Raw genomic sequence first — 21977 nt, 5'->3', positions numbered from 1 at the left:
TCCTGAAACTCATTGAGACATAGGTCTTGAGACAATGTGAATAGTGCTGATGATGAAAATTGTGGAAAGGCAAATCATCACCACTGCTCTGTGAGGTCCCCACACCTGTTGCCAGGAGATGATTTTAAAGGATGTGAGGCTGCAAGGTCTTTGCTGGGTTTCCATTTGACACTGACCAAGTGTAGCTATTATTAGAGTTTTAGGTCACTTGTTCAGACCCTTCAAAAGTGCCAGTTACTAAGTCAGTATAAATCAGCAGGTCCTAATAATTTGCCCCTCCGGGCCACAGTTTGAAAGCCACAATCAAGAACTGAGGCTCTGACCCTGGCTAACAGCATATCAGAATCACCGGCAGAGCTTTTAGCGGGTGATTGCTCTGTGCAGGTGCTGTTCTGAGAGCCGCCATACACAAAAGCGGGTGCGGCGGGGGGGGGGGGGGGGGGGGGCGTGTCTCAAAGCCGTTCTCTCTCAATTTGTATGAGTAGCTGCCAGGCACCAACCACACAAAAGAGATTTTCATATTTTCAAAACCACTGGATCATGTTAATTCGTCCTGTTAAAACTATTTGTGTGGAAGTGAAAATATGAAATCCTGTTGAAATGGTCACATCCTAAGCAAGACTGTCGTTTGCCAGGTGGTCTCTGCTTCGCCCTTTGATTTCTACGTTACCAATCTCCTTTACTGTTGTGGCGATGCCATGGCTGTGCTTCTTATCTCTGGCCTTGGGTAAAATCCAGTGCCTCTTCTTTTATTAGGTGGTCTTGTTTTTGCGCTTTCTTCCAATTATCCTTCATGGATTGTGGTTAACTTAGAAGTGATTTCAAGCACTTTGGAAGGGTACGGGGTTTAGATCTCAATCAGTTCCTGCAGAAGCATTCTGCCTGTGAAGGATTCATTAGGTTTCCTTGGCCTTGAACCCCATATTTTCCTTGAACTCAGTGCTCACCCAGTCTTCTGTGTTGTCTTAAATGCCTCTGCAGTGACATCAGCCTGGGCGGGGTCAGTCTACTAGTATCTAAGGCCTGCAGCCACCATTCATCAGGAGTAGCAAGGTGATAGAAAGGCATTTTATAGTGGTTTGGCTAGCCCTGACTAGTCAAGAGTAAAAGCAAGATTTGTTTAATCTTTTGAAAATACATCTTTTGTAGTAAAATATAACACCTGTTATCCCATCATTGTAACCTGACCTCATTATTCTTGGTGGAACCATTGTCTATGGATGGTTTCTGGGAGATAAAATATATTCAGGGAGAACCCCAGTGTCCGGGAAATCATGAGTCCAGGGGGATGGCTGTACATAAAATGTTTCCTATCTGAAGAATTATTTGCTATAAATCAGGTAAATTCATGGTTCCCTTTCACATGAAAATGTATGGAAAAATGAATTTTTGTAGAGACCTTTCTTCTAATATTTGAAAAAAATTCTGATAGGACATGAAAAAATTTTTCTAGGACATGAAAAGTTTCTCAAACTTGTTAAGTTATGTAGATCCACCGATTTCCCTTAGTATGCAAATATATGATAAAAGATTTGGCAATGAGGTTACAGTTCTTCCAGTTTCACAAAGCATATACATTTCATTTGAATAATTGTTAGTACAGTTATTTCTAAAGACTGGTATTTCTAGACATCAACAAATTTTTTATCAGATTATTTCTTGCTCTTTAGGTTTCTTTTTATCCCATGTTGTGTTTAGCAAAGAAAGTACCCATCTATTTTTAAATAACATTTCATGCATTACTTAACACCTCACTTCTTAGTCCTTGTTCCCAACCATTATCAGAAGTGTCAGCTTATTTCTTATAATAACTCAGGCTAGAAAGCTGATATAAAGCATAGTCAGATGCTACATACTTTATAAAAGGTAGAAACCACCTTATGTACATAAAAGATGCTCTATTTTTTCGGCTCTAAATTAGAAGAATCTATAAGATCTTTTTTTTCCAATATACAAGATAAATCTATTACCAGATTGTAAATACAAAATAATTAGCCATTTACATACAATAAACAATATTTCAAGAAAAAAAGATTTTAAATATAATATTACCCAAACTGTACTAACATAGTATAATATCACAAAAGTTGTAGGAAATATTAAAAATGTAAGATGTTTTCACTTTTTAACATCTTTCAAGTTAGTGAGATTTTTTTCATTCATTGATATATTCATGTTTTCAAGATTCACATTCCATTTATTATAGATAAACATATATGTGTACATGTACAAATGTGTTGATGTATATGAGAAGCTGATGCTTAATAGACTCTATGTAAGGTCATAAGCTAATTGCATTACTCTTCCAAGGAAGGGGCAGGCTTTTTGTTGGCCCTGGTTTGGTTCTATTTTTAGCCTTCTTGAGAAAGACTTTTTGGAGCCGAAAGCCAAGTATTACTTGTCAGTTATATTCAAAGTCAATAAAGGGAAAAAGGGAAAATGACTATCAGAGGTGGCTCACTTCATGATTTTCTTGGTGAAAATTTCTGTTTCAATGGGGTTTTGTTGAGATTAATTTCTTAGTCACTCACTACTGAAACTGTCCTTTTCTCTTTTTTTAAATATATTGTTATTGGGTCCTAACCAGTTTAGCTCAGTGGATAGAGTGTCGGCCTGCGGACTGAAAGGTCCCAGGTTCGATTCCGGTCAAGGGCATGTACCTTGGTTGTGGGCACATCCCCAGTAGGAGGTGTACAGGAGGCAGCTGATCAATGTTTCTCTCTCATTGATGTTTCTAACTCTCTATCCCTCTCCCTTCCTCTCTGTAAAAATCAATAAAATATATTTTTAAAAATACATTTTTTTTTATTGGTTTCAGAGAGTAAGGGAGAGGGAGAGAGAGATAGAAACATCAATGATGAGAGAGAATCATTGATTGGCTGCCTCCTGCATGCCCCACACTGGGGATCAAGCCCACAACCCGGGCATGTGCCCCTGACCGGGAATCAAACCGTGATCTCCTTGTTCATAGGTTGACACTCAACCACTGAGCCATGCCAGCTGGGCTGAAACTCTCTTTTTCAATCAGCCCCAGAGTCTGTTTATTCTATGAAGAATGTATGTTTAAGAGCCTTGAGTCAGGTATTTTAACCAGGTTTTTTCTGTAAGGTTTGTGGGATATTTCACATCATTTCTTTGGCCTGTGTGGCTAATGCATGACGCATATCAAGATCTCCTGTTTCATCCTATTGAGATAAAACTAAAGGCCACATTCTTCTAGCGTGTTCTGTGTGTGCTTTTTGGTAGCAATTAAAATGTGTGCCCATACTTACTGGAAGTCATTTGGAAGCACAGATGTGTATTAAGAAATCTGGACCTAGAAATTTTTAAAAAGGTGGAAATTTAAGTAAGGGGTTTTAATTTTATCGTGTGGGCCCCTTTCTACAGACCTGGAGAGGAAATGAACTTGAAGAATGGATCCCTCGGACATACCAAGACTTAGAAGGTCTGCCTTGTATTGTGATATTAACTGGCAAAGATCCTCTTGGAGAAACCTTTCCCAGGTACATTTTTTATGAGTTGCCCAGCTGATGTTTAACCATCTCACTCATTTGGCAAGTGAAAATAGAATTGTTTTCAGAGATATAAGAAATAAAGCTTTCTTTGATTCCTTCTTTTGACTTTCCAGAGATCACCTAGCAATGTTGGGAATGGAAGATAGACATAGTGAGAAATGTTTATTCATTAAAACAGGGCAGCCAAAGAGGCAGAGAGGAAAGGCACCTACCCGAAATCAGGATTTCTTTGTGGATGAATTCTCTTAATCTGCTGTCCCCAGCCCCTTCAAGGATCTAAGGCCTTCAGACTGGTGTAACTGAATGCTTACTGTGTACTGTATCGCCTTAAATGCCTTATATGTGTCCTGCCATTCATTCATTACAAAAATCATATTAGCCAGGTGCTGTTAATCCGTTTTACAGTTGGATAAAATGAAGTGACTAGGGTGACGTCATAACAGCTAGGAGGTGGCAGAGCTGAGGTTTAGAGCAAGGTTTACCTGGCACTGAAACCCATGACTTGAGCTTCTGGGAGACATCCAGCTATCCAGACATACACCAACGCTGCACACAAAGCAGATGGTCTCACCAAAAACATCATTACTTTTGTGCAGGTCTTTGAAGTACTGTGACCTCCGCTTAATTGACTCAAGCTATTTAACTCGCACAGCCCTGGAGCAGGAGGTGGGTCTGGCATGCTGCTATGTCTCAAAAGAGGTCATCCGGGGGTCCACTGTTGCCCTGGACCTGAGCGGGAAGGAGCAGGAGAGAGCCACCACGAGCGAGAATGACTCGGATGAGCTGCTGATCGATCTGGAGAGGCCCCAGAGCAACAGCAGTGCCATCACTGGAACCTCGGGTCAGTACTCTCTCTTGTCTTTCGAAGGATCAGGAAGGGGAGTGAGAAGGGAGGGAGTTGTGTGGAAGACAGAGGCATCTACTGACACCCCTCAAGGTTTTCCGAGTCTTCTGTGGCTCAGGCATCCCATCCCGACCTGTTTCCTGGGAGAGAAAGTTAGAAAGCATGACTCTTGAACAGCCACGAAATACTTCTATGGGTAAACATTTAATGACAAACTTGGTAATAGGCTAAATAGAGTGAGTAAATTTTATCAACCTTAGTCTGCACATTTCCCCTGGTCTCTCCTACCCTAATGATCTCATGGATACTATGGATCAGGTATTTGCACAGAGGCCCTCTCTTCCTTCCAGACCCTGAAGCTGTAAGTTTGTGTTAGTTGGCTTAGTACCTGGCACAAAGCGTTTGAATGAATGAACGGATGGATGGATGGATGAAGGGATGACTTTTCTAAGTACTTAATGGCAAGTGTTTGTATCCTGAAAGCTACTCTGAGGCCACTGGCTGACTGATGGTCCACCATGCATGCAGCCTGCCAGCCCCTCTCTTGCAGCATTAGCATATGGCCTATATGGCAGTGCTCCACGTGCGTTTTCTTCTGATAAATTGTATTATGGCAAATACGACAGTATTTCCATTTGTTTCTGACTCTGAAAGTAATAAAACTTAACATAGGAAACTTGGAGCATGTAACAAAACAGAGAGGAGAGAGGAGAAATGAAAAGCCCCTGCCAGAGGTAACCAGTCCTGTTCCTCTGTCCCCGCTTCCCTTCCTCCATCCGTCACTATGACAGGCACGCAAACACACACACCACTGCGTGTCCGAAAGCAGCACTGGTCTTTCTGTTCATCCTGTAGCTGTTAGATGGCTCCCTGTGGGAGCTGAAAAGGCTGCTATTGGTGGGGTGGGGTTTTCTCTTTCAATGGTGACCATCAGCCTGAAGAGCTGGAGGACTGTCCTACTGGGTGGGCTCAGCTGCTCCCCAGGGGCCAGGGCTGTAGCTCCTGCCCCTCCACTAAAGGCTCCCCAGGTTTCTTTCTGAGACTAGTTCAGAATAAGGGCAAAGAGAGATAAGGGTAACAGAAGGGAGGACAGCTGTCCCATCTAGAAGCTTTGGGATGCCAGCATCAGTGGAGGAGACTTTGCCTTCCTTCCTGTGGCTCTTTAATCAGATCCCCTCCTTGCCCCGACTGCCAGAACCGTCCCATAAGGCTCACATAGTCTTGGCCTTGCTCTGATTAACTCACACAAAGGTAATGGTTTGCCTTCTGCTATTTAGAATTTCCCTCCCTTTGAGGACAACCTGACAAGCAGGCTGTGCTCACACCACTGAGCACACATCCCTCAACCCTGGGCCAACTCCAAGAGTCCTCGGGAAGGCTCACTGCTCAAAGTGCGCAGACATGTGGACTCTGAAGGTCAGGGCCATGACAGAAAGGCATGCTCTCAAACAACATGGAAAGACAAAAAAGCCAGATGAGCAAGTGGAGTGACTTGGTTGCAATAACCCCCAGTTCCTGGTGTTCATCTAGAGCAGTGGTTCTCAACCTTCTGACCCTTTAGATACAGTTCCTCATGTTGTGACCCAACCATAAAATTATTTTCGTTGCTACTTCATAACTGTAATGTTGCTACTGTTATGAATCGTAATGTAAATATCTGATATGCAGGATGGTCTTAGGCGACCCCCGTGAAAGGATCGTTCGACCGCCAAAGGAGTCGCGACCCACAGATTGAGAACCACTGATCTAGAGTCTCCCAAGGTTGGGATTTGACTTACATGCCTGGGAAGCACGGATCTGAGCCCAGAGAGGGCCTCAGTCCTAAATGCAATGAGCTTTAGGTATGTCCTCAATCCAAAGAGCAGCTGCCCTGTTAGAGGGAAAACACATTTGTAGTGAATTGGCCGAATGTGCAGGGGCCTCTGGGTGAGAGCAGCACCTCTTTAGGAATAGACTATGCTTCCATCCTCCTTCCCATGGAGGCTTTCCCACACTGGTTTGGGCGTCCATGGAAATGGCCACAGCTGGGGAGGTTGTCCACAGCCAGGAGGGTGAGGTCCTCAGACCCCAGGAGGTGGCGGTGCCACTTGAGCAGAACTGGAATGTGGCGCCTGCAGTGGTCAGTGTTCTGGAGTGAATCAGAGAGCACATCCAAATGAGGAATTGAGGAACGTTCAATAATGGACTATTTACAAAGATGGGATACAGGTAACCTCAGGCGGCCCTGACCCCTGCTGGGCCTGAAGAAGCCAGAGGAGCCAGCGTGACAGGGCCACAGCCCTCATGGAGAAAGGCTGCCCACCCTGGAGACCCTGCTGGGGTGAGCCAGGGAATAAACAACCAGTTTCCAGCCAGAGTCTCCCATTGGCCAATCCCACCCTGAGCCAGGGCAGGGGAGCGGAAGAAGCGTGCGGAGGGAGGGCAAGGGGAAGATTTCTAGCATAGTTTCTGGAGCTGGTGCCCAGAGCCTGGTTTCCTGGCCTTTCCCTTCTTCCCGAAGGTGCCAGGAGACCTGGCATCAGTCACAGGGTGGCCTCTGTCCATCTGCTTTCAGGTTCCATCATGGAGAATGGGGTGAGCTCTTCCAGCACCGCAGACAAGTCCCAGAAGCAGTCCCTAACCCCCAGCTTCCAGAGCCCAGCCAACAGCACGGGGCTGGAGGAGGGGGTCTCTGCAGGCACAGCAGGAGCTGGGGAGACCCTGAAGCAGGAGTGTGATTCCCTGGGCCCCCAGATGGCGAGCAGCACCACCTCCAAGCCTTCGTCGTCATCCTCCTCCTCCTCGGGTCCCCGGGCTCTCCCGTGGCCCGCTGGGCCTGTCCACGGTTGTAGGGGCTTGCATGCCACCCTGCCCCCAATAGTGATCCTGTCCAAAGCGGCCTACAGCCTCCTGGGCTCCCAGAGGGGAGGCAAGCTGCCGTCCTCCGCATCCCTGCTGCCCCACGCCGACGTGGCCTGGGTGAGCTCCCTGCGGCCGCTCCTGCACAAGGACATGGGCAGCGAGGAGCAGTCCCTCTACTACAGGCAGTGGACCTCGGCTCGGCAGCACCACGCCGACTACAGCAACCAGCCCGACCCCAACTCCGGCGCCCGGGCCTGCCACCCCCGACGGCTGCTGCTGACTGGGCCCCCCCAGGTAGGACCGGGGCCAGACCCTGTCCTAAGCTGGGGTCCCCAAGAAGGAAAGAAGCCAGGGACACTCTCAGGGGCAGGAGGAGAGGGGTGTGACCCAGAACAATGAGGACCTCATCCAGGGCTCTCGGAGCAGGAGACACGAAGAGCCCAGGTGTGAAACCTCTTTTCCTTCCCTCTCTCCCCATTTAAAACCATTTCCACCAGGTGGGGAAGACAGGCTCCTATCTGCAGTTCCTTAGGATCCTCTTCCGCATGCTCATCAGGCTCCTGGAGGTGGATGTGTATGACGAGGGAGAGATCAACACAGGTGAGTTCTGAACCTGGGCGAGCAGGGGCGAGAGATGGGACGTTAGGAGCTTTCTTTACCTCCTGGGATTTCTCCTGGGCCCCATGTGCAGGGATCCTGTGAGAGCCAAGGCAACGGGCCAGCAAGTGGGTCTAAGTAAACGGTGGCTGTGCTCTAGCTTCTTGCGCTCAGCAGCGGAGTCTTCCCCTTCCTTGAGCCTCCCCGTCTCAGGATGCAGCCAGACGCTGGGTAAAAAGGCATTTTATGAAGCTCTGGTTGATTAATTGCTTAGGTGGTGAAATCATTTAGGTTTAAAATTCAGTTGTGGTGCTGAGCTTAATGGTCTGGGCATGTTTTATACTCTGGATCCTAGGGCTTTGCTGGTGAGTCAGTGTATCTTCTGTGTTAACCGCAGGCTCTGAGGGAAGGTATATGGGTTAATTACTCTCATGAAATGAAAACTTCCGTGTGCAGCAGAAGCCTGAGCCATGAACAAACCTCTTCACGTTTGCAGCAACACACAGGGGCTCATGCCTATCAGGGCTGTGGGGGCTGGTTTTCAGTAAGATCATCCCAGCTGTGCCCCCTTCCCATTGCTCCCCCGGCTGGCACCTGTGGGACAGTCCCGCTCTGTAGCCCATCCCAAAACTGGTGTGAGCAGGGCTCAGCCAACATTAGCTTGTGGCTAAGGATAGGGTGGACTTGAATCTGGCTTCACATCTCAGAATGGACTGACTGTGCTGGAGGGAAATGGGGTTGGGGATGGGAGATAAGAGGGGAGAGACACTGGAGGTAGTAAGTAGAGGTAATGAGGTAGAAGTTCTCAGATGAGAAGGAGGGAAAGGCCCTGGCGTCTTCTATCATATTAGCCTTGGAGATCTCACCTCACTTGCTTTTTCTAAATAGTTGACCTGTTCTATGACAAGCCCAAGGGACTAGTTTAGTCCAGAGCAAGACTAGGTAAAATCAGCCATATTTAATCATTTTAAATCACTTTGGCCCTATATCATTACCTGATCATATGCATGATTCCAGACACACACAGTCCCATGGTCACAGCCACATCTCCTTGTGTCCCCAGCTGAGCTGCACCAGGCCCACTTTAGAAGGGACCCAGAGCTCCTGAATGGCCTCAGAACACCCTCCCCTCGGCCGCCTGGAGGGGGCTGGGACCAAACCAACCTGGAGGAACCCTCCATCTGCCAACTTTCCCACAAGGCACTTGGCACCACAGACAGCGATACCCTTAATTTTCTCCTCAGATCCCAAATCTGTGCAATGAACTGTGAGACAGTCTGCACAGCCCATCACCCTCGAGCCTGGCCTTTGTAGCAAGAAGTGCTGTTGGTTTGGCTTTATTCCTTCTCCCTCGTTTCAGTGTGATGGATGTGACAGTGCTCAGAGAGGCACAGTGACCCCTTTTTTAAAAACCAGAATGAGCTTTAGCTTTTCAATAAAATGCAAACTTCAGCCCGAGGATAGAAAAATAAGCAGCATCATGTTAAAAAGATAAGAGCTGTACTTCTCATCTCTAGACTTTTTTAAATTAATTTTTTCTTTATTGATTAAGGTATTACATATGCATCCTTATCCCCCCATTGCTCCCCCACCCCTCCAGACTTTTTTTTAAGTTTCTTCCTTTCTCCTTTTGAAAGTTGTTAAGCTTTGATCTTACAAAAAATTTTTTAAATATATTTTATTTTTTACAGAGAGGAAGGGAGAGGGAGAGTTAGAAACATCGATGACAGAGAAACATTGATCAGCTGCCTCCTGCACATCTCCTACTGGGGATGTGCTTGCAACCAAGGTACATGCCCTTGACCAGAATCGAACCTGGGAGGGACCCTTCAGTCTGCAGGCCGACGCTCTGTCCACTGAGCCAAGCCGGTCAGGGCTGATCTTACAGATTTTATTAATAACAATAAATATCATCTGTTGCATACCCACCACGTGCCTACCGGTGTCTGACACTTTAAACACACCATCTGGAACTCTTACAACAATCAGGGAACTGTGAGTGTTAAGGTCGGCGCCTGCAGGTGTGAGTAGTAAGGGACAGCAGCTGAACTCAAACCCTGGGCTACTCAACCTTGACTGCATATGGGACCTGAGTAGAGCTTTAAGCCCCGACAGGTGCCTGGTGACAAAGGAGATGGGAGGGGGTGTAGCCCAAACACCGGGATTTTTACAGCTTCCCCACGATTCTGATACGAAGCAGACATTGGGAACCTTGCTCAGCACATCCCTGAAGTCTCATCCGCAGGCTGTCGGCCTCTAAAAACCCCACAACTAACACTCTGAGAACTTAGATAATCCAAAATTAAACAAGCTTTTAAAGCACTTTAATGATCTCACGTGGGAGACTAGTTGATTTCATAGATATGGACCAAATGTGCAGAGGCTAATGTTGGGGGCTAGTCAGGGCAGGCGTCCCTCCCAGCATGGGTATGAAGGGACACTTCTGGTTCCCTCCACCTTGGAATGGGAGCTTATTTTCCAGAAATGCCTTTGTCCACCCATTGGAGTTTATATTTCATGAGACTTTCTGTCCCTGACACTTGGGAGGGAGGCTGGGCCATCTGCCTGCTCTGCACACTTTCTTTCTTCTCGTCCTAGATCACAGCGAAAGCAGCGGAGTGAGCCAGCCCGAGGGAGAGCCCTGGCCCGACATCGAGAGCTTCAGTAAAATGCCCTTCGACATCAGCGTGCATGATCCCAAGTTCAGTCTGATGAGCCTGGTCTATACGGAGAAGCTAGCAGGGGTCAAACAAGGTCAGTGCAAGCAGAGCCAGGCTTATCTCCTCTGAAGGTCCAGGGGAACCTAAGTCGGGCAGGAGGCCCGAGGCAGTTTAATCTTTGAGAGCAGCTTATGTAAGTCTCCTTTCTGCATTTCTCTGCCCTTACACACACACACACACACACACACACACACACACACACACACATATATCACCTTTTACTTTTCATACCTGCTTCTCAGAGTGTAAATTCTAGAATCCTTGGAAAAACCCTTTCAGGGAGCCGGGGACTTTCTCCCAGGCATAGGGGCTTCATGCATTTCATGGGAAGGTTTTCTGCCCCTTGGTACACAGAAGCAATAAAGGAATCCAGAGCTGAAGAGCCCAGGAAACGAGAAACCGTGTCTATGATGCTGACCAAGTACGCGGCCTACAACACCTTCCACCACTGCGAGCAGTGCCACCAGTACATGGACTTCGCCTCCGCCTCCCAGGTGCGGCCCTTCCCCGTGGCCTGCTGCCTAGCGTGACTTCGTGTTTAAGGGGTGAAAACCAAGGTTCCCCTTTTCAGCCCTCCTCTAAGGATGCTCATTTGTTAAATGGAGCCACTCTGTGAGCACGGTGCATGAAGCAATTGATTACAATGACTTGGGGCTTTTTAGGAATGTGGCTGGGGGTGGTAAGAGAGGGAAATAAACTAAATTTTAGTGTCTTAAGTCACTTCATCAAAACGGTCACATGTGTCAGAAAATAGCTGAGACACTGAAAAAAACTGATGCTGAAGAAACTGGATATTATGACATATTTAGTGAAACCCCCTTTGGGTTGTTGATGAAAATGGTGCTATTATCTAACAAATCTATATGGCGGCCCCTTGAAGCAGTAAACAGGTTTGTTGATTTGCACCAACCTAATCATACCCTTATTTCTAGCATGGGATGGTTTTGACCACTGGGCATACAGAGGAGTCAGTGTTTACTCTTTTATTTAGAAAGAACTGAAAGGGAGGAACACAGGTGAGCCGGTACCCGGTACCCCATAGTATCTGTTTTCTGCCAGAGCATCTTTAAGGACAAATGATGGGAAAAGTAGCAAGTGAGAGTAGTACCCAGTGCCTCTTTGGGGTTGCAAAGACAGTGCCAAGCCACCCACAGACAGGCTGTGTAGGGGCAAGATGCTTGACACTCATACCAGTGGCAGCTACCGAAGATGAAGTATTTGCCTTTCCAACCCTGTCCACGGCCAGGTCCTGTGGCAGGTGTACGTTCTCAGTAACAACCTTAACACGTGGCCTTGAAGTCTGTCCACTGTGAGCTTACATTCCTTTCCTTCTTTGCAAATGTAGATGTCGGACTCCACCCTTCACGCGTTCACGTTCTCTTCCTCCATGCTGGGAGAAGAGGTGCAGCTCTATTTCATCATTCCCAAGTCCAAAGAGAGTCATTTTGTCTTCAGCAATCAGGGCAAACACCTGGAGAGCATGCGACTGCCCCTGGTTTCAGACAAGGTGGGTGATAGTATCTGGACACGAGGACTATCAGGTACTATATCAGGTTCTCGAAGCTTCTTAAATCTAAGGGTTTTAATTTCCCTTTTTGGCCTCTGGTTTTTGTTTTTGTTTTTTTCTTTCAACAGAATTTGAATGCGGTCAAGAGCCCTATTTTCACTCCTTCCAGTGGTCGCCATGAGCATGGACTCCTAAACCTTTTTCACGCCATGGAGGGCATCAGCCACCTGCATCTTCTAGTGGTCAAAGAATATGAGATGCCGCTGTACCGCAAGTACTGGCCCAACCACATCATGCTTGTGCTTCCCGGCACGTTCAATAACGCAGGCGTGGGTAAGGGCCCCCTGGGATAGGGAGCAGGGCTGAACGATAAGCTCCATTCCCTGGGCGTGAAACTTTCAAAGGTTCCCCTGCCTCTGGAAAGTGTCCTGCCCTCCTGACCAAAGGACTTCTACTCCTCTTTAAATGTTTATTTTTCCTGTATCTGCAGTTTTGCAGAACTTTTCACTTCTGAGTACTAGTAACTAAAGAAGTCACTGGTGTATTGAGCACCCTGGGGAGGGCTTGAAGTAGTAGAGGTTCCTGGGCGGGGCACACCAGCAGCAGGAATGTGACAGTGAGAAGGGTAGTCTGGAGGCATCTGAAGGTGTGCCCAAGGGGTCCCTAATCATTTTTAAGGTGTGTGGCAAGGTCTAGGGGGTTCTATACAACCAGGAACTGTGGCAGTCATCTTTACAGTGCCTGGAAGACGTCTTTCCTGCCTTTCCCCACAGGGTTTAAGAGCAATGGGCTGATTTCCTCCAAGGGGAGGGCACTTGGTTGCTGAGTGTGACAGGGTTGTTGAGGGAGGCACTGGAGAAATCTAGAATGCTTCCATTTACCTCAAACTGGATCAGTAGTTTAGAGCAGTACTGTCTGGTCACTTCTCGCATCGTAGTTCTCAATCATTTTTCTGACCCGCTTCTGTGGGTGTCTGACTTAGTGCAGAGTCTCAGAAGGGCTGAGGATCAAGAGCCGATAATTGACACTTTTGAGGGAAGTAAGAACATCCAGCTCAGACCTGGAGTGAACAGCAAATGAGACCCGAGAAGTCTCCCTAAATCTACATGGTCCTCCTTTCCAGGGTCTCCCTTGCGCTTATTTTCCCACTTCACTTCTGCCTCTCCCTCTGTGTGTCCATCTCTCTCCTCTCCTTATTAGGTCTCTTCATTTCTTGTTCTCCTTTCCACTCCTTTTCACGTTCTTAAACCTTAGCCTTAATACAGGATTAAAGTATTTTTAAAAACTGGTTTATTATTTGGATGCAATTTTATTTTCCATGTTTATCACTTTATAGCAATTAAGATTTTTACATATTTCTGATCCTTTATCCTTCCCAAAACCACATATCCCCAAAGTAAAATATTTTTCTACATGAATCTGATCCTCAAATTACCCCTTCCCCTGCTTTATTAACCTTTAGGTAAAAAAAGTTTCCTCATCCCAGATCTGCCTGAATTTTCTTAGTGCTAGCTTTGCCATTTTTGCAAATTTGGGGGGAGAAAAGCCCATATATATGCAAATGAAATTAATGCAAATATCTTTTTTCAATTTTACTTGTGATAAGAAACACATTACATAAAACTTACCATCTCAGCCATTTTTAAGTGTACAGATCAGCAGTGTTCAGTATACCCACATTGCTGTACAACCAATCTCCAAAACTCTTCCTCTGGCAAAACTGCATCTCAGTACCATTAATTCCCTTTTAAGGCTGAACAATAGTCCACTGTATGTCTACACACTTTCTTCACCCATTCACAGATCAGTGGACACTTGGTCGCTCCCCACCTTTTGGCTATTGTGAATAATGGTGTTATGAACATGGATGTACACATATCTCTTCAAGACCTGTTTTCAGTTCTTTTGGATATAACCAGAAGTGGAATTGCTGAATCATAAAATTCCACTTTTAAGTTTTTGAGGAAGTAGCATACTGTTTTCCATAATGGCTGTACAATTTTACATTCCTACCAACAGTGCAGAATCGTTTGTCTTTCCATATCCTCATATCCTAATGGCTGTGAGGTGGATCTTATTGTGACTAGATTTGCATTTCCCTAATTAGTGATGTCATGTGTCTTTTCATGTGCGTTTTAGTCATTTGTATATTTTCTTTGGAGAATCTATTCATGTGCTTTGCCTATTTTTTAATCAGGTTGATTTTGTTGTTGTTGACTTGTTGTTCTTTATATATTCTGGATATTTAACCCCTCATCAGATATATGGCTTGTAAATATTTTCTCCCAATCTGTAGGTTGCCTTTTCACAGTTGTGTCCTTTGCACAGAAGTTTCAAATGTTTACATAGTCTGGCCTTTTATTTTTTATTTCGTTGCCTGTGCTTTGGTGTCAGATCCAAAAAATCATTACCAAATCCAACATCATCAAGCTTTCCCCATTTCTGAGTTTTATAGTTTTGCTGATTTGGCTCAGTGTATGGAGCATTGACTCATGGACTGAAGGGTCCCGGGTTCGATTCCAGTCAAGGGCTGTACCTCGGTTGCAGGCTCAATCCCCGGCCCTGGTCCAAGTGGGTGTGGGAGGCAACCAATCGATGTGTCTCTCTCATATCAATGCTTCTGTCTCCCCTCCTCCCTTTCACTCTCTCTAAAAATCAATGGAAAAATATCCTCAGATGAAGATTAACACCAAAAAAAGTTTTATAGTTTTGGTTCTTGCATTAGTTATTTGATCCATTTTAATTTTTTTACATAGTATAACAGTCCAACTTCATTCCCAACACCATTTGTTAAAGAGACTATTCTTTCCCTAATGAATGGTCTTGGTGCCTTTGTCAAAAATCATGTGAGCATATATGCAAGAGTATAGTGCTGGGCTCAGTATTTTTATTCCATTTGTCTATATATCTATCTTTATGCCACTACTACATTGCTTTGATTATCGTAGTTTTGTAGTAAATTTGAAATCAGCTAAGAGACCTCCAACTTTGTTCTTCTTCAAGATTGTTTTGGCTCCTCAGCGTCCCTTGAGATTCCATATGAATTTAAAGATGGACTTCCTACTTCTGAAAAAAAATTGAGATTTTGATTGAGATTCTATTAAATCTGTAGACTGCCTTGGGTAATATTGACATCTTAACAATATTACATCTTCTGATCCATGAACATGATGCCTTTCCATTTGAGTCTTACTAATTTCTTCTGCAATGTTTTGTGCTTTTCTGTGTACAAGTCTTTTGCCTCCTTGATTAAACATTTATTCCTAATAATCATATTCTTTTGGTACTATTATAAATTGTTTTCTTAATTTCCCTTTTAGATTATTGTTATATAAACTCAACTGACTTTTGAGTGGTTTTGTATTCACTGACTCACTTTATTCTAACAGCTTTTTTTGTGTGTGAAATCTTTAGGGTTTTCTACATACAAGATAATGTTGCCTACAAAGAGAGATACTTTTACTTCTTCCTTTACAACTTGGATGCCTTTTATTTTTTTGCCAAATTGCTCTGGCTATAATTTCCAGGATCATCTTAATGTGGACATCCTTGTCTTACTCCTGATCTTAGAGAAAAAGCTTTCAGGCTTTCACCACTGAGTGTGTTACTGTGGGTTTTTCATATATGATCCTTATTATGCTGAGAATGTAAACTATTACATTCATGCTCTTAGACAGTATATTTTCCTAAATCCTATTTCTCTTCATCTATTCAAATAGTTTTCCTGGTTAGACTTGCTAGCTTTACTACCCTTCGTTTCATTATCTACATTTTGTTTTCATTTTAGAGTGGGCCACTCATAAAATTTGGCTAATGCCTGGTGATAATCATCTTTAATATATATTTTTTATTGTTGACAGTATTGCAGATATCCCCTACTCCCCCCTCTTTGCACTCCTCCACTAGCCCCTGCCCACCCCAGGACTTCACCACACTATTATCTGTGTCCATGGGCTATGCATATATGTATGTAAGTTTTTTGGCTAATCTCTTATCCCCCTCACCCCTCTGAGATGTGTCAGTTTGTTACATACATCCATGCCTCTGCACCTATTTTGTTCATCAGCTTATTTTGTTCATTAGATTCCACATATAAGTAAGATCATGTGATATTTGTCTTTCTGTGACTGGCTTGACAATCATCTTAATTGCTATCATTCATTGAGTACTTAGTACATGCTAGGCACTATCCCAAGCACCGTACAATTCGCGAAGTAGATGCTATCATTGCCTTCTTACAGGTGGAGAAGCCAAGGCACAGGGGAGTTAATTTGTTCATTGTCCGAGTTAGAAAGTGGTGGGATCAGGATTCAAACCTAGGCAGCTTGGCTCCAATCTTTTCTACTACTCACTATACCACACAGCCTCTTGCAAAAAATAAAAAAGAAAAAACTAGAAAAAAAATGCCAGTTTCCGGAATCATCTTCAGAGATGATGCTACCAATTTCCTAAAGTTCTCTAAAGCAGGGAACACATTAGTGTAAGCAGCATACTCACTAACCGCAGGCTCTGGTACTCCCTAGTGCAGGACATGTGAGAGACTGCTTCTGAGACAGAGCCTCTTATCATGACTTTCAGAAACTGACTAGTAATGAGTTTCCTCCATGTGGCATCCTTTGTCCTATCAGGGAAACTGGACTCTTGCTGTATTCCTCAAAGTGTAGTTCATGAGTCATCTGTATCATCAGACATCTTTAGTTTCTGTCCCCTTATCAGACCTACTCAAGTGAATCTTTGGTGTTAGGCTCCAGGAGTCTGCATTCTAAAGACTTCCTCTGTGCTTCTTACCTACACTAACGTTCGCTCTGAAAATCTAGTTGGCCCTGCTCACAGTGGTCACCATGTGAACAGGCATGCCTGTGGGGAGAGTGAGCTGTCTGTGGGGCTTCCTGAGTGAAGGACGTGCAGCTGTACTTGTGTTGCCTTCCAGGTGCTGCCAGGTTTCTCATTAAGGAGCTGTCATACCACAACCTGGAACTGGAGAGGAACCGCCTGGAAGAGCTGGGAATTAAACGCCAGTGTGTCTGGCCTTTCATCGTTGTGATGGATGACTCATGTGTCCTGTGGAACATTCACAGTGTTCAGGAGCAGACCAGGTAGTGGTACTTCCCGAGCAGTCCTATTGAGAAGATCCTCTCCTTGGCTGCAGTTATGCATGGAAGTAAATAGAAGAGGCATAGCTTTCCAGAGCAGAACGTTCATCCACAAGACCACCCTCACAAGTACATTTTTTTTTTAAATTTAGACATTCAGTATGCCATTAAATTCCCGGACCATTTCTGCATCATGGCTTTGGTTAGCTATAAATCTATTGAGAGTATGCTTTGTTTAGAAAGTCCAGCCCTTGCTGGTTTGGCTCAGTGGAGAGTGTTGGCCTAAGGACTAAAGGGTCCTGGGTTTGATTCTGGTCAAGGGCCCGTACCTTGGTTGCAGGCTTCTCCTTGGCCCGGGCCCTAGTCAGGGCGCGTGCAGGAGGCAACCAATTGATGTGTTTCTCTCTCATTAATATTTCTCTCTGTCTTTCCCTCTCTCTAAAAATCAATGAACAAATATCCTGGAGTGAAGATTAAAAAAAAAAAAAAAGTCATTGGCTTCTAAATCAGGGAACCTGCTTTTTAGCCCCAGCTTTGCCATGTTATCTGGATGAAAGGGAAAATTATTTCACCTTTCTCAGTTTCATCACCTGTAAAATTATGGTTGGGCCAGTCTCAGTGGTTTTCCTCTTGGGGCAGTGGTGAGGGGTCCATGAGAACCAGAAGGATAATAAAAATGGGTAAGTCCAACACAAGAAATGGCCCCAGATGTCAATAACACCCTCGTTGAAACACAGCCAGATTTCTAGGCCCTTCCAATTCAAACGTCGTGATTTTGTGTCCTTGTGGATTTGAAGTCAGTGACGTTCTCAAATATTCCATTATACAATAATTACCAGAATTAGGAAGTATACTTCTGACCTCGGGCTACCTCACTCTAGTAACTTACCGCTCGTTATTCACTTTGAGGCAGGGGCTGGCTTTGTTTCTCGGTCTTAAAGTGATGCACCCCACCCCCTAGAAGCAGTTTCCTAAAATTAGCAGTCTGGCAGTATGAAAACTGGGCTTGACACCTTCCTCCATCCCAGGCTGAGAAAGTAAATGAGCTAATTATATTACAGATATTAATACTGTATAGTAGTGTTGGCCCTTCATAAATGACCCTGTTTTCAATAATATTTATTGATAACTTATATAAACTAACTTTACATTTCATAGCCAGCCCATGGAAGCAGGAGTTTCCAGTAAGAATGTGTCCTTGAAGAGTGTCTTACAGCACATTGAAGCAACACCAAAAATCATCCACTATGCAATCCTGGGTATACAGAAATGGAGCAGCAAGCTGGCTTCCCAGAGTCTGAAGGTCCCGTTCTCCAGGTGCCACGTGCACGATTTCATTCTCCTCAACATAGACCTGACTCAGAATGTGCAGTACGACTTCAACAGGTAGTCAGGCTCTTGGGTACAAGTAACCCTAGTCTTGTCTCTACCCAGCTCTAGCCTGTTTTTTTATTCCTATTTCTGTCTTTAATTGAAAACTGAGAATCTCTTTACATGGACAAGAAGAAAGGGGGAGAATCAAGTCTCAAAGTATCCCTTCACCATCCTTCAAACTGACCCAAATCCTTAACAGGTGTTACAATATAAAATGCTTGGAAAATGTTTCAGCGATCTCATTATTCAACAAAAACTGAAACAGGGACAAACTGTTGAATCAACACCAGTCAGTGTGTGGACCCATAAGCCCACTGAAGGTTGTTAATTCTTCCTTCTTCCTCTGACCTCAGAAGGTAATCACTTTCTCCAAATCTAAGACCAGAGGTCTGGATTCTGTAGAAAAGCCAGTGAGAATGAGCAGGCTAACCCTGGCCTTGCCTCCTGAATAAATTATGTCCATATCCTGGAAAATCTGATCTGGCCAAACAAAGAAAAGCCAGGGACTGTAAAGTCCCTCTTATGTCAACCCCCAATCCTGTAGCTACTAGAATATTCTGTAGCTATTTTACTTGTTTTAAATTTGACAGATGCTTCATCCTATTTGCAGCCAGAATTTAAAAACTTGGAGCACCTATGCACTCCCATCTTGCAAGAGTATATAGAATGTGCAGTCTTGTTCGGTTCAAGGAGCCCAAGGTCCCCAAAAAATGTCTGGGACCAACTCTCCTCACTCCTCCTTTATTTAATGGCTGTAATTCCCAAATCAGGGGCTTCACACAGGCAAGTGTTAAGAGGGCCAGCTCTACAAGAAAGCAAGGTTGATTCTGTTTGAGGCTGTCTCTTAACGTCTGCCACACATTTATTTCTTTGTGTGTAATGATCATGATTGAGATGTGTCAGGTAGCCAAAGAAACCTATTGTGATTATGATTTAGGTATTTCTGTGAAGACGTTGACTTTAACCTGAGAACAAACAGCAGTGGCTTGCTCATCTGTCGTTTTAATAACTTCAGTCTCATGAAGAAACACATTCAGGTTGGAGGGCAAAGGGACTTTATCATTAAACCAAAGATCATGGTAAGTATGTAAGCTTGATTCTACTATTGGAATGAAGACAACAATTTCTTAATTGATATCTTTGTTATTAGGTGCTGGCATTAAGCACTTGCCACTTGTGCTTAGAAAGTGAGGAGTCCTTAATGCCAAATTTGCACTTGCAGTCCTCATTTCCCTTGCTGAGGATTCATCTACAGCCAGACATAACATTTGAAAATACAACAAAATTACTTCTCTTTATATTCAAGGCTTCACAACTCCTTCAAGGGTTTGTGAAGGATTCAGTTTCAAAATTAACATTCTGTATTTTTTATGTAATACCTGAGAAATGTAAATCAAGATGCTTGTCAAGAAAATAAAAGACCAGAGACTTCCAGTCAAGATGGTGGCATAGGTAAAATGCGGTACTCACCTTCTCCCACAACCACATCAAAATTACAACTATAGAACCACCATCATTCAGATCCACCAGAAATCTAGCTGAATAGAAGTCCAACAACTAGGGATTTAAGGAAGAAGCCACATGAAGACTAGTAGGAGCAGACACAGAATGGGCTGGTCAAAAATCAGAAAGGATCTCTTGGCTGGGGAGGTCCCCTGTGAGGAGCAAAGGATCCTGGCCCCTCACCAGGACCCCCAGCCCAGGGTTCCAATGCCAGGAAGAGAAGTGCCCATAACTTCTGGCGGTAAAAACCAGTGGGAATTGTGGCTAAGACAAAGAGCTGCTGGAGTTCCTCTCAAAGGGCCCACACATAGACTTACTTGCACACACTTCCTCTGAGCACCAGTGCTGGGACAGCAGCTAAAATGGTACAGGGATATACAGGGAGGAACTAAGTTGTTTGGCATTAGGATAAGGGGGGGGGGGGGGGGGGGCGGGGCTGCAGCTTTCTGCCAGACAAAAGTGCTGGCAGAGGCCATTGTTCCTTTTCTGAGACACCTCCCCTCCCTCCCCCACCTCCCACACACAGAGATGACAGGCAGATGCCATATCTGAGTCTCCATCAACTTGGCTCAGTGTTTTCCTGCCTGCCCTGGTGATTCCTAGGGATCCCACCCCACCCAAGCTATTTCCATTGGCTTTTTTCAAACAAATGGCCTGTCTTGACTCATGCTTCAGACTTGCCTAAAATCTCTCAAACAGGCAGTGTCTGGCCTCAGGGTGCCCTATACCTCTCACAAAGTGGCCCCAGGCCTGGCAATAGCAGCTGGCCTTGGTTCACAGCTTAGCCCCACCTGGGTACTTCCAAACCCAGGAAAAGTAGCAGCCATCTGCAGATTGCTTTGTAGCTCACACTGGATGGCACCAGCCAGAACACAAAAGGCAGCTGATCTTGGCCTGCACCTCCCAGGAGTCCCCAGATCCAGAGCCCCTGTACCCCATGATATCCGCAAGCAATATACTCAAGAAGCAGAACAGAAACAGACTTAGATGCAGAGTATATTTTGATGGTCGTCAGATGGGAGGGAGTTGGGGGTTGGGTGAAAAAGGTGAACAAAGTACAAATTGGTTGTTACAGAATAGTCATGGGAGTGTAAAGCACAGCATAGGAAATATAGTCAATAATATTCTAATAACTGTATGGTGTCATATGGGTAACAAGATGTATTGGGATGATCACTTAATAAGTTATATAATGTCTAATCACTGGGGTATATACCTGAAACTAATATATTTCAACTGTAATTGAAAAATAAAAATGATTAAAAACAGAAAAAGAAAGTAACAGATCAAAACCTGTTAAGGTTGCAAATTCCATGGGCTATCCTTTTCTGTTTAAGAGATGCTGGTATCTAAATCATTTATAACATGGATCCCCAGTAAGCTTAGAAACCTTTGCTTTTTTTTTTTTTTCTCAGTTGTGATAAATCCCATCCACATCCAGAGCACTATAATAGGCTTCCTTTTGGTCCTCACAATGTACTTGCTAAATGCAGTAACTTTCAAAGAAGCCTGCTTTTCCATTGTCTCCTGTTCTTGCTGTGGGTAAATTGTTAGATACGACAGTACTGTTCTGTAGTAAGTGAAAAACATTTTCAGAACCCAAGGACAGACTTACATTTGAGCCTAGCACTTGTCACTTGTACTATTATTTGGGGACTGCTAGGATGCAATGCAGTTTCCTTGCCTATTTCATCCACTGACAAACACATTTTCCATGATAATCTCGGCTCTTGTTTCAGGTGTCAGAGAGCTTAGCACCCATCCTGCCCCTTCAGTATGTCTGTGCTCCCGACAGTGAACACACATTACTGGCAGCCCCTGCGCAGTTCCTTCTGGAGAAGTTCCTTCAGCACGCCTCATACAAACTCTTCCCCAAAGCCATCCGGAACTTCAAGAGTCCTGTGTTAGCTGTTGATTGCTATCTTAACATTGGACCAGAGGTAAAGGGGGAGTAGGCTAGTACTATGCTTTACCCACTTCCAT

General features: G+C 44.7%; 1 protein-coding gene across 1 annotated transcript in view; it reads left to right on the top strand.

Annotated features, from left to right (window-relative positions):
- Positions 1-21977, top strand: part of GREB1L (GREB1 like retinoic acid receptor coactivator) — a gene marked incomplete at its 5' end in the record, with an annotated part of 112031 nt that overhangs the window by 83214 nt on the left and 6840 nt on the right. Inside the window, 12 exons of the mRNA XM_081097470.1 lie at positions 3388-3503; positions 4112-4356; positions 6914-7494; positions 7698-7800; positions 10396-10551; positions 10872-11011; positions 11863-12024; positions 12153-12357; positions 16955-17123; positions 18276-18503; positions 19429-19570; positions 21734-21934. Coding sequence (XP_080953596.1) covers positions 3388-3503; positions 4112-4356; positions 6914-7494; positions 7698-7800; positions 10396-10551; positions 10872-11011; positions 11863-12024; positions 12153-12357; positions 16955-17123; positions 18276-18503; positions 19429-19570; positions 21734-21934 — 2448 coding nt within the window. The remainder of the gene's footprint in view (positions 1-3387; positions 3504-4111; positions 4357-6913; positions 7495-7697; positions 7801-10395; positions 10552-10871; positions 11012-11862; positions 12025-12152; positions 12358-16954; positions 17124-18275; positions 18504-19428; positions 19571-21733; positions 21935-21977) is intronic.

Source organism: Myotis nattereri, assembly GCF_964212035.1.
Source record: "Myotis nattereri genome assembly, chromosome: 8".
In the NCBI taxonomy this organism is placed as follows: Eukaryota; Metazoa; Chordata; class Mammalia; order Chiroptera; family Vespertilionidae; genus Myotis; species Myotis nattereri.
Note: the sequence above shows the minus strand (reverse complement) of the source record. Positions and strands in the feature narration are given on the sequence as shown.